The following is a 12250-nucleotide window of genomic DNA, read 5'->3' as shown; positions in this document are numbered from 1 at the left end:
CAAATTTGGGGGAGGATGTTGTGAGGTCAGCAAAGAATCGACTGCAGGCGCAGATTGTGTGTCGTAAGGAAATGTGAAATGTCGTCAACCACTTGGAGAGCGCCTCCTAAAGGCAAAGTCGTGTGTTGTTTGCCGTCCCCTTAAAGGGGGGTAAGGAGAGGCTTGTCGTAATGATGGTTCCTTGCAGGCGATATGCGAAGAGCTAGAGAGAAACTAAGCGGTACGAAAAGGTTGCGTTTTTGGTTATTATGGCCCGCGTGTAGCGTGATGGGCGGCTGCGGAACACGATATGACGCAAACGCGGCGATGTCGTAGAAAGGAGAAGACAAGGCTCCAATGTTTTCTCCCGCCAACTATCACCGCCGATTGCCCCTCTGGGAGTTTTTGGTTTCGGGCTGCGTTCTGGTACCTGGATTTGGCGGGCGCTAAGATGACTAATCTTGAATATGGGGCACCTAAGGGCGTAACGTGCGCACGTGACCTCGTTTTGACCGGTGTTTGGATTTCTTTCTATTTTGATGAAACAGAGACAGGTTAAGGTATGGAATGCTTCTTGTATTTGATGCTTCACACATCTTGTTTATAAATATGATAAATATCTGAAATATGGTAAGAAATGTTTGAAATAACCGTACTTTAAAATATCGTTTCGTGCTCCCAACCAGTTATGTACGAATGAATTGAGAGTTTTTAGAAAACTCAAATTAAAATTGTAAAAGAATTGAATAAATTAAAATATACAAAAAGAAAAAAAGAAAAAGAAAAACACAAACATAAGTAAATTTCGCAATCATGTAAATTCATTAATACAAATACAAATACAGCTAGTCATGCAGGTTGAGTTGGGATATATGAATAGAGTTTGAGAGACACTCTATGCTGGAAAGAGATGGGTCTGAAGGACAATTCGAACTGATGGTAGTGTGCGCCTGGCATCACCGTTTCAACAGCGCCTGGATGCCGTTCGCGAAGAGTGCCTTTGCGTAGAGGAAATGGAACCACTGGATGGGTTCAGCCAACGACGGCACATTTTCTCGCGGATTGCACCGAAAGTGCTCGAGGTCGATTCGGATTTGGGCATCGCTCGTCTCCGGCGTGGGCGGCAGCCTTGTGACGCGGAAGCGATGGCAGCCGGCAAACCGGGACGTGTCGGAACCGAAGCCGTAGTCGACATACGAGTTGACGTCGACCGTTTCGACAGGTTTGGACGGCGTGGCGTCAAGAGCGGCGATGTGCTTGTCCACGAGCAGAAAGGAGTTGAAGAAGAGACTGCCAACGGGGAGCAGTTGGCGGCTCGGAATGGCGGACGGTCTCCGGATGGTGACGGCTTGCGGCTCTGGCTGGAAGCTGGTGTAGCGGGCGGGCAAGAAGCGCGCGCCCGCCATCCTCAGCAGCCAGCTTTCGATGCGGAAGACGAAGCCGCCAAAGAAGCCCCCGGTGAAGAGAGACAGGATCTCTTCGTCGCTCAATCCTGCGGCGGCACTGGCCGGGATATGTTGAGAGACCTTGTCGGTGTTGACGAGATGGTGTCGTGGGTTGATGAAATTGAAGGTCGGTGAACTGAGAAGGTCTTTGCCGACGGGGATAGTGTATGTAGAGTGGTAAAGCGAGTGAAAGAACGCACCACGCGGTACGACTCGTGACAAAAAATCTGACATGACGAAATAATAAGAGTAAAAAAGTAAAAGATCAAAGAATTGATGGATGAATGATACTGCAAAACTACTGTAGTTAATGATCAGCGAGAGATTTGTCAAAGTCTGCAGGGCTCAAATATATAATATCCAGTGCCGGATAATTAAAGCAACTTCTCGTACTGTATGTATTGGGTGGATGCTACACCTGGTATCGCAAAAATAGTTTTTTCGAAATAAATGCAACGCGTACAGAGAATTGGCAGTTTCATGCAACCTACAAACGATTTACTTATATATTAGTTGTATAGCATTCCTCTTCCCTGCCCGCCCCGATCCGCCGCCCGCTTTACCAAAAAGGGCGCTAGGAGGATCCCGGCGGATTATCGTTGCGGGCGCCAACAAACGTCGTGCATGACAGTGCATGCAGCGCCGTTTCCATAGATATTTAAACGTACGACAAATCGTCGTCGCTTACTCGTCGTCGTTAATGTCGACAATCGTCTGCTTCCACTTGCGCGCAGGGACCTTGCGCTGGAAGAGAATGTCAATCTCACGGAACGAGCGATCCTTCATCTCCGGAACGTAGAGCCACGACATGACGCTGCAGAACAGGGCAGTGCCGGCCCAGACGTAGCCCGACTTGGCGCCAATGTTCCACTTGTCGGTGTTGAGCATGTAGCTGGCCAGGAAGATGCAGGGGATGTTGACGACGTAGTAGGCGCCACGGCCGATACCGGTGGTGAGGGGTCGGAGACGAACGGACGGCGTCTCACCGATGATGACCCACGAGGCCGGTGCAGGGCCCAAGCAGAAGAGCACGGACACAATCAGACCGAGCGAGGCCTGGGCGTTACTGATGGCGTTGCTGGTGCCGACCGAGCCAGCAATACCGAGCGCCACGAGGAAGGCGCAGTTGATGAACTGGCCGTAGACGTAAATGGTGCGGCGGCCGAGGTAAGTGGTCAGGATCCACGAAAGCATGACAAAGATCCACTGGAGGGCGGAGGTGATGAGACCGAGGGCGAAGGCGGTGTTGTCGGCCATGCCGGCCTGCTGGAAGAAGAAGACGGCCTGGTTGGCAATCAGGTTGCCCGTCAGGTTCTGGGAGGCGTAGACACCGCAGACAATCAGGGTGCGGTACAGATCGGTGCCCTTCCAGAGCTCAACCAGGGTGGGCTTGGCCTCGGTCTTCTCGAGCTCAATCGTGCGCTTCATCATGGCGACGGCGTCCTCGGGGTTCTCGTTGGCGCTGACACGGCCGAGACGGCGGACGACCTTGACGGCCTCCTCGAGACGGTCCTTGCGCACGAGCCACCAGGGCGACTCGGGGGCGATGAACAACAGGATGGCCAGCGGGGTAGGGAACATCCACTGCAGGGCAATGGGGATGCGGTAGGAGTCCGAGTTGTCATAGGACTGGTAGTGGTAGGTGATGCCACCGACGATGATGGAGCCGACGGCCCAGAAGAGCTGCAGCATCTGGGTGGCAGGGGCACGGAGGCGCAGGGGCACAATCTCGGCACAGTAGGCGGGGGCGTTGGCGATGAAAACACCCCAGGGAATGCCCTCGAGGATCTGGGCGGCGAAGAACATGCCGTTGCTGGTGCCAAAGTAGAAGATGAAGATGAAGGCATTGAGGAACATGAGGCCGCCAATGGTGGCCCAGCGGTAGCCGATCCAGGAGGTGATGGGACCGGCGATGAACACACCGATGAAGGCGCCAACAGGACCACTGCACTGGAAGGCAGACTGCCAGGACGCGGTGATGATCCATTTGCCAGTGACGGTACTCTTGATACCAAAGTCCTCCTTGAAACGTTCGGTGGCGACGAACTGGCCCATCAGGAACACACAGTACGACTCCATGATCTGAGAAGGAGGTTAGCGGGCTGCGAGCAACTTTCAGGGCAAATTAACCGGCCCCCAAAAAATGGTGTATCTACGGGCAGTATCTACGAGGACTTACAATCGTGCAGGACATGACAAAGGCCCAGAAACTGGCGGCAGGATAGGCCCGGACGGCCTGCAGCACGGTCATGTCATGCTCGGCCTGCTCGGCGTCGATGGCACCGGTGCGGTTGTAGTCGACCTTGTCATCGCTGTCGTAGACGGGGCCCTGGTTGCTGGCGGGTTGGGCCTCGATTTCCGCCACGCCGGACGGCTTCTCTGGGTTGATTTGGCTCATGATGGGCGATGTGTGTGTCGACGGTTGAGCGTTGTTGACAAGAAGGAGAGAAAAGAGGAAAGGAAAACGAAGGAGAGGAAAAAAAGAGAGAGAGAAGGAGAAAACGTGGGACAGACGCGGCAAGCAGGCGCGGCTGGGGGGGTTTTAATGTCTTTTGCCGCTCGGTATGGTGATCGGCATCTGTGAGCTTCACCACGAGTTCCTTCGCACAGAAGACCCCTGCCCCATGTGTCTGCACACGCTACCACAGTACACGATGTACGGGGATACTCCTGTTCGCCTCCACGTATTCACGTATTCAAGTAGTTCATGTTATCCTACCCCCTCCTTGTCCCGCACAGAGGGGCCGTTTTAACCGGAAGCGCGAGCACCGACTTTGACATGGGACCTTTGACATGGGACAGCATATTTCGTGTTTGTTCTCCATCCTGCGTTCTCCATGTGGAGTACTCCCCAGCTCCCGTATGTCGCACGCCAGCTGTTGGTATGGGGTACTTGGTTGGTCCTTTGTGATGGCCCTGTTGTTGATGACTCCAGGAGGAGTCCGTCTGGAAATGAGCTGGCGTGATTGGCTACAGGTGCGATTTGTCGGTGCATCTCCCGCCGAGTGGCAAGCATGGTTCGCGTGTGATCAAGGTAGTGAAGAACCCAGGACGTGGACATGTGCAACTCCCAGGTGCAACGCTCCATTCCCCATTCTCCATAATTCGAACTCGTCAGACAAGCACAAAAAGAAAACACATTCGTACGGAGAGGCACATGTAACTTCTCGTCTCGAAAAAGGAATGTCTCGAGTACCCATTTACGGGCCTGAATTAATTTTCCAGAAACGACGGAGCTGTGTCGAGCATGTTGTACGAAGTAAGATACTCAATACTTTGCCCTGAGGTGCGGGGAGAAAACAACAGCCACTGATAGGTGCATAATTGGAGAATACAGCGTATGAAGTGCTACGTCGGGTACGCGCAATACGAAGGATTCAGCGCAGTGTCCCACAGTCCGGTCATAACGCTGTGGAGCTGCAAAGTAAACGGATCGAGGTTTCGTGCTGTGTACGATGTAAGAGAGGCGGTCCTTTCCCCTTGTCTTGGCATCTTCAGCACGTCGACTGGACGGATTTCGTCCCAAACCAGACTTGAGGCCGAACACGCACATGAGGCACTCTGTGGCGACTCTGTCGAGAAACCTTTTGACTGCAACCGTAAGACGGACCAGGGTTGTCGAGTCGAGAATCAGTGCGGGGGGGGGGGGGGGGGATTCGGGGAGTGTGTTCTATGAAAACCGGTTTCTGGCACCGTAGTGGAGGATACAGTGGAGGAGGATGGGTGACGCGTGAGAAATAGACAAAGGAGAGACAAAGGAGAGCACAGGACTGGGGAGAGGAGAATGTGCTGTGCTCCATCGTAAAAAGGACAGGCAAATAGAATGAGATCGCCAGAATACCATGTGGAGAGCCAAACCTAGTAACGTAACGTCGAAATGGTCGTGTCCGGGGTTTAGCCTCTCTGAGCATCGTCCGGCCCAAGCTTTCTCGACAAACTTGCATGGAGAGGAACAGAATTCAGAAAAAAAGGAATTCGCTTGTGTGGGTGAAGCCCATGGGGAAATGGCAGAGGTGGGTAATTAGCGTCTCTACCTTCCCGTTAAGGCATGGTGGCCCGGGAGAGGTGTAAAAGGCCGTAGTGCGGCCGACGCGGGGATTAGCCTGGGACTCCCTCGCTGCGACCTCACCAACACCCACTGCAACTCACTGCAACTCACTACAAACATCCACTGCCCGTTTTACTGGACGACACCCGCTTTCTGCTCCGTACTTTTAACCGGAGCAGTGTCTGTGACAGGCTTGCCACGGCACTTGTATGAATGATATGCCACTCAAATGTCCGGCGGAAAGCAGACACCATTCTGGCCCCGTCTTTCTTATATTGTAGTTCGTTCTGTTAGATGTCGCGAAGGCACAAACGAGCACAACAAGACAAAGTTCGTCTGCCACATTTAGCCGGATCCGTGGTCACGTGAATACCACTGTAAGCCAACGTTTGTAGGAAGAACAACGTCCTTCGTTGACGACCGGGTTGCAGATGCCCTTTTTCGAGCCAAAACGCAAATCATTTCTTCTTTTCGTCACGTCTGTCCAACCGAGGCCCTACCCCAGTCTGTTGGACCCCGTTCAACTCCATTCATCTCCCATTCATCCCCAACCCCAGTCATTCCATGAGTTCGTCTGCTGGCCGTGGTTCCATTCGATCCCTTGGTCCCTTGGGATTGCGAGCTCCTCTCATTCTTTTCCAGTCAAAGACGGCTCCACACCCGCAGTCTCTCACACCATCATCGCGCTGCGCTGTCCCGACTGGGCCTGTCAAACAGCACAGAGCCAAACAGTTGTCGTTGGCGAATGCCCTGCTCCCGTTATTGTGAATCAAAAGATGCCCCCGGGGGGGGGGGGGGAGGGTCGAGGGCATCTCTGGGACGCCACCACATGTTCCTTGGCTGCAAGTGATCACACTCCTGCCGCCCTACCTGGCCATAGCTTCGGAGCCCTCTTTTACCAGCTGCCTCGCTCTTTCGGAGTAAACGACGTGCAAATGTAAGACGAGTATTACTCTGTAGACGAGTCAGACGACCTTTCGACCAAACAAGGGATGCTCTGGCAATACCGGTAGGGCGCTGCGAGCCGTGTTTGTTCTTGGTACTAGGGATTTCCGCCATTTGGCATTTGGTTGTAGGAGCGAGAAAGACGAAGAATGAACAATGTCACATCAAGACTCGTGACAAGCGAGAGGACCGGAGACGGAGGTGGGAGGAAGTGGGATGAAGTGGGAAAACGGTAAGCTACCGGGAAGAAGTGGGAGACGCTGGTTCCTGGGAGCAGGAAGCAGGAAGCAGGTGTACTCCGTACGTCGTAAGCAAGTACAACATAGCAGAAGTGACAATACAACGACGCCAGGGAGAATAAATTACCCACGACTCGGAGTTGATAGGAGGACTTACGGCGTAAATCCGGAGCCAAAAGAAGAAGCAAGCAAAGGGTCAGAGGATCGACCGACGAAAAGACGATGAAACGAATGGCCAAAGGATGGAGACACTGAAGAGGACAACCGACATGAGGCCGTGCTTTTGGCCGACGAGCTCGACCAACGTGTAGCGCAAAATAACGTAGCTGCGGTTTTACATAGCAACTAATTCGTACGATGTAGTCGTCCATCAGCGTGTCATCCGGTCGCTGACCGTCCGATCACTCCCGAACAAGTGATCGTCGTGGTGATCCGCAAACTTGAACCACAGAACATGCCCGTCTCTTTTGGCCCTGTGGTGTCTTTTTCGTCTTCTTGTCTCCCCAGTCTCTTGGGATCCCGAAACCTCACCACGACCTCGACACGTGGTGATTCCGAGCCGTCGCCAAGATCAGCACCCCAGAAGTTCTCCAAATGCTCCAAAAGCTACCTCCAATGCAGCTTCCTTCCTCTTTCGCCCAGAAGGCCGTTCCCGTCGTGCATTACGCCCCGTGGGGAAATGTACCGAATCCCCCATCATTCCCCCTTGTATGCTATACGGACCGCGGTGGTGGCTGCCTCGATGCACCCATCACAAATGTACAACTCACGGCGAGCACGTATCCAAGCAGCCAAGGTATCTTGCAGTACCACAATGTAGTACGCCGGGGAATCGGCAAGCCCGCGCCAGGCGATCATCACCCGTGTGCATGCATCTTGGCAGAATTTCTGACGACAGGGGCAAAGTACCAAGAACACAAGAACAGGATGAGAAGGAAGCTGGGGTGTGCACATCTGGCAGTGCATAGCTGCGAATACGAGCCGGTACACCAAAAGATGGACAGGATGACAGGACGATCTCGCCTATCGCGCTTCGGTCGTCTTGGCCGTCATGTCGTGTTGTCTCACAGCTCGTCTGCAGTCGTGATGATCACTGACTTTCTCCACAGCGAGTCAATTATTTTGGGCCAGAGATCAGCATATTCGTAGTACAACGTTAGTCGGCGAATACGGTGTATGCCATACTTTGGCCTCTATGGCCAGTTCATCGTATGCTACGTTTCTACCGCAATTCAAACGGGACGATATGGAGTACGTCCGATGAATTGTACGTGTTATGTAGATCTGAATTGTGGACGTTATAAGCGACGAAACCAGCGTATGCCGCACTGCGTGAAATGAAGGTGTATAAACAGTAAGCGAGTAAATTAACAAAATAATAAAAATAAAAAGAACCCAATACAGACGGCATGCACTTAAAAGGACAAAACGACAAAAAACAACAGAAAACCGACAAAAACTCAACAAAAATTACCAAAAAGAAGCGTACAACAGCGGGTTTTCGCTGGCCGTCACCAACCGAACGACTAATCCGCTGATTGCGCTATTAACTAGTTTGCCGCTGCCAATAAGGCCATTTCGAGACTGCCCGGCGCCCCCAAAACAGCCCCTCTAAGTACATATTGCGTCGCGGACTCTTGACATATGGCTGGTACGTCGTGGCCTACAGCTGCATAGTCGTGGCAACCATCCGCTGTGCCTTGTCCACGGCCGAGTGTATAATGTGGGTTGTGCTTGCTGATGGCGGGACGGGGTGGACTGGGCTTTCCCCGTCTCTGTTAAGCGGGCTGTATACTCCACGCGCCGTGCCCGCGCGGGTTCCGTGATGGTATCGATCTCGGTATGTTGTTCGGCGGAACCGATGTATGGTTTGCCTTGGAAGACCTGTGTAACAGCCGTAGTATGAATATACCAAGTGAAGAATCACACTAGCTGGACAATCCAAGATGATACTAGTATGAACAAGGAAAGCGGCCAAGTATAACCATATAATATACCGGGGGTGAGAGTTATACTCTTGACCGGTCAGTCCGTAACATGGTTGGCCATTATCTTACGATATGAAGCCGTTAGTAGTATATTATTGTAAATTAGAGAATAGTTTTCTACGCCTGGGATCGACAGGATATGATTTAATCCTTTTTATATTTCCTTACCGACCGTATATTGACAATATTTCTGGACTGATTGTGTACCCTGAAAGTTGAAATGACATGGAGATTGTGTATCTTTCTGGAATATCTGCGTACTTACACATTTGACTCTTAATCTTCGATACGAGTTGTCAAAATTTGGACCCGTCCTTCCTCGGCTCGCCGCCGCCGCTCTTCCAGCAAACACACCGCAAGCACGACAAAGCAGCTCGCACCCGTCACCACATACGCTACGTGGGTCTGTACCGTGCCGTACCAGGCAAAGAAGGGCTCGACAAACCGCAAGGTCGGCCAGAGTTGGTTCCGTGGCACCCATGCGATGGCATTCCAGTCCCGGGCCGCCTGGAGGCCAGCCAAGACGACAAACAAGGCGCCCTGTAGGCCGAGGGATACTAGACTTAGGCTGCCGTGATCGCCGCTTGCCTTGACGGCGTGGATCTGGTTCACGGCGGGCAAGAACAAAAATGCAGTATTGGGAATGAACAGAAGCGTCATCCAGATACTGAGGCCAATAAGATAAACAGGGAACCCGTAGCTGCCGCTTTGCCACTCGTCCGGGTCAAACACTGGGTGTTGGTCGAGGCCCATGTAGGCGAAAGAGATGGACAGGACGACGGCGGCCGTGATGCCTACAGCGATTTGCATCGTCCAGGATGAAGTCGAGGGGGTGTTGACGTAAACAGCATCGGTGGATGGAGATACCGATACCGCTTCTCCTTCCTCGCCAGTCGCGGCGGCGGAAGCGCCTACAATCATCGCTCCTCCATTATCGTCACTCCGATAGGGAATGTACAGTTCCAGCAGGGTCATGGCAGACATCCACTGCACTATGGCCTGGAGGATGCAGAGCAGCGATGATAGAGCCTTCCAGCCGGTGTATGGCCCGCCGTTGACGCAATTGTACACGCTATAAAAGATCGGGTGGCAGACACGTAGCGCCAGCGTGAAGACGGAGAAGAGGCTGTGGAAAAGAATGTAGCGTGACGCTATGCCGTGCGTACCATGTTGAATAATGGCAATGTATTGAGGGACGTATGCGGCGACAATGAAAAAAGCAGAAGAGTCTGTTGAAGAGGTGGATGCGTTAGAAGTAATTGCTAAGCGCCTGTGATTGAAAGGCAAAGGAGGATACATACGCTTCCACGATCGTGCGTGGCAAAGACTGGTACTCGATGTAGCTGTTGCACCGCTCTGGATCACCCATGATGTCGACAGATGATTGTTGAAGTCATTGGAGACTGGCTGTGGACAGCTGCGACAGCTAGCGACGGCGATGGTGATGGTGGTAACGACGCTTGGCGCGACTTTGATTTAGCAGAAGAGTGCCTACAAAGAGACTCTGTAGTTGACAGTGATTAAATGCAGCTCTTTTTTTTATTTTGAAAAAGATCTATCTTGAATTAAAGACCTGCAAGGGCCGGCAAAATCATGTGCGCCCGAAAGCGAGCGGAGGCCATTTGCTGTGCCGCTTTGCGGCGCGGCTGCCCTCCCTCACTCTCACACCGATCACTGCGGTAGGGGAAGCAGGTACTAGATGACGGCATGCATGGTATTCTGTATAGAGGCCAGTCTACGGTCACACACTTTCCTCATAGCAGCATCAGCAAAAGTGTCGGCCACAGCACCAATGAGCGGCGACATCCTGCAGAGTACTCCGACGAAGCAGTGGGATCGTGTCCGCAGCGCCCACAAGTCCACAGCAGCCTCTCCCGTTGTATGCTCAGGACCCAATATTTCCAGCCACAGGCCAGTTCCTCCGATTCTCGAACGACCCCGTCCTTCCCCTATGTTACCCAAGATGCAGCCATTTGTCTCTTAAACCGACATTTTGTAGAGTAGGTTAACGGCTATATTAAATATACACTGTCATGTGACGCCAAACAAATACAGAGTCCCGTAAATACCGGTTGTAGATGCTGATAACGAGACAACAAGGTATATAAAGGGAAATAGGAAATCTAGAAATAAAATAAGATACACCGTGACCCTATTACGAATGCATAGCTTTGTTTACGGAAATCCGCAGCGGCAGCCATCGAACGTGACGATGCACTCTGGGCGAATCAGAAACCGGCCTCGTCAGTGGCACGCGAATTACCAGGTTTAACTCGCGTGCCGCTGTCTTACAGGCCGTTTCTGGCCTGCCCCGGCGCCAAGTTCCAGCCCCTAAAACAACCCCGTTAAGTACTGAAAACGGGAGCAAATCGGGGTGCCGGCTCTCGCGACCTAGCCGCATAAACGCAACACGAACAAAAGCAACACAAAAGCAACACAAAAACAACGTGTCATGTGACGCGTCCACAGGAGGGCAAATACCGTTGTCTTCTTTGTCCGTCGAGGTTCGAGTAGGATGGAGAAGGAGTAATCGATGCGATATTCGGTCTGATCGGGATCACGCGCATCGAACGGTGTCGTTTTTATTTTAATAAAACGAATGACGCGTCGTGACGCTGTCTCGTGACAAGTCAGGTGACACTGGACCAGAGATTTAGCCGCCTCTAATGAAATTTTTTTTCACTGGATTTTATCATAATCTAACGCAATTCCATGATAATTCGACTAGCATGGCCCTCCTGCCCTCCTTCGTCGGACATACGGGTGCACCGACTGCACGATATTTCCCACACCTTCTTCTTCACTGAGATACCATCCCTACGGTCGCCCCGTTTCACCCCTTTACACCTTTCCTATCTACAACACTGATTATCGTCAGAAGGCTGCGCTCTACGCTTAGTGTAGCATGTCTTACAGAGCTGTAGGTGATCTCCTTCCGAAAGGTTTTACATCTGGTAGAAACTAATCTCTCTCACACAGGTCGCCACTGCCATCCCTTTGGCTCGATCGCTCATTCGTGCGAGCCTTCGTCGAAGTCTTGAGCGTTCCCAGTACAACCGGCCCGCGTTTCGCTATTCCTCAACAACTGTTTCCGCCTTGCGTACGAACCTCCAAGGGCCAGCGCTGCCTAACATCGCTCCTGAAAAGAATGTGACAACGCCGCAAACGCTGACGGAGAAGATCCTTCAACGCTATTCCGTCGATCTTCCGAAGGGAAAGGTTGTCCGAAGCGGTGACTACGTCCAGATTCAGCCGCACAGATGCCTCACGCATGATAATACCTGGCCTGTGGCCATGAGGTTCATGTCCACAGGTGCTACCAAGATCAAGGATCCTGCTCAGCTTGTCTTTGCACTTGATCATGACGTACAGAACAAGAGCCCCAGTAACTTGAAGAAGTACGACCAGATACAGGAGTTTGCGAAGAAGCATGGTGTCAACTTTTTTGGCGCAGGTCATGGCATTGGCCACCAAATTATGGTAAGCTCCTCTGCGTCGGATCCATACCAGGGACCTTTCGTTTGCTAACAGCTGCGTAGGTGGAAGAGCTTTTCGTTTGGCCAGGAACCTTATGCGTTGGATCTGACAGCCACAGTAACATGTACG

The 12250-nt window shown here is 52.3% G+C and overlaps 4 protein-coding genes across 4 annotated transcripts; 1 reads left to right on the top strand and 3 right to left on the bottom strand.

Moving 5' to 3' along the window:
* Positions 1-935: 935 nt before the first annotated feature.
* On the bottom strand, positions 936-1658 carry SPBR_03214 (uncharacterized protein; the record flags this gene model as incomplete). The annotated part of the gene is made up of 1 exon (XM_040761517.1): positions 936-1658. One exon carries the CDS (start codon positions 1656-1658, stop codon positions 936-938), a length of 723 nt encoding a protein of 240 aa, XP_040620428.1.
* Positions 1659-2108: 450 nt separating this feature from the next.
* Positions 2109-3822, bottom strand: SPBR_02647 (MFS transporter, SP family, general alpha glucoside:H+ symporter; the record flags this gene model as incomplete). The annotated part of the gene is made up of 2 exons (XM_040760950.1): positions 2109-3506; positions 3604-3822. 2 exons carry the CDS (start codon positions 3820-3822, stop codon positions 2109-2111), a joined length of 1617 nt encoding a protein of 538 aa, XP_040620427.1.
* Positions 3823-8920: 5098 nt separating this feature from the next.
* Positions 8921-10013, bottom strand: SPBR_02979 (uncharacterized protein; the record flags this gene model as incomplete). Its single annotated transcript, XM_040761282.1, has 2 exons — positions 8921-9770; positions 9946-10013. The coding sequence occupies 2 exons, from the start codon at positions 10011-10013 to the stop codon at positions 8921-8923; spliced, it is 918 nt and encodes a 305-aa protein (XP_040620426.1).
* Positions 10014-11549: 1536 nt separating this feature from the next.
* On the top strand, positions 11550-12242 carry SPBR_03231 (uncharacterized protein; the record flags this gene model as incomplete). Its single annotated transcript, XM_040761534.1, has 3 exons — positions 11550-11564; positions 11624-12124; positions 12234-12242. The coding sequence occupies 3 exons, from the start codon at positions 11550-11552 to the stop codon at positions 12240-12242; spliced, it is 525 nt and encodes a 174-aa protein (XP_040620425.1).
* Between the last annotated feature and the right edge of the window lie 8 nt (positions 12243-12250).

Source organism: Sporothrix brasiliensis (assembly GCF_000820605.1).
Source record: "Sporothrix brasiliensis 5110 chromosome Unknown Cont17, whole genome shotgun sequence".
Lineage (NCBI taxonomy): Eukaryota > Fungi > Ascomycota > Sordariomycetes > Ophiostomatales > Ophiostomataceae > Sporothrix > Sporothrix brasiliensis.
Note: the sequence above shows the minus strand (reverse complement) of the source record. Positions and strands in the feature narration are given on the sequence as shown.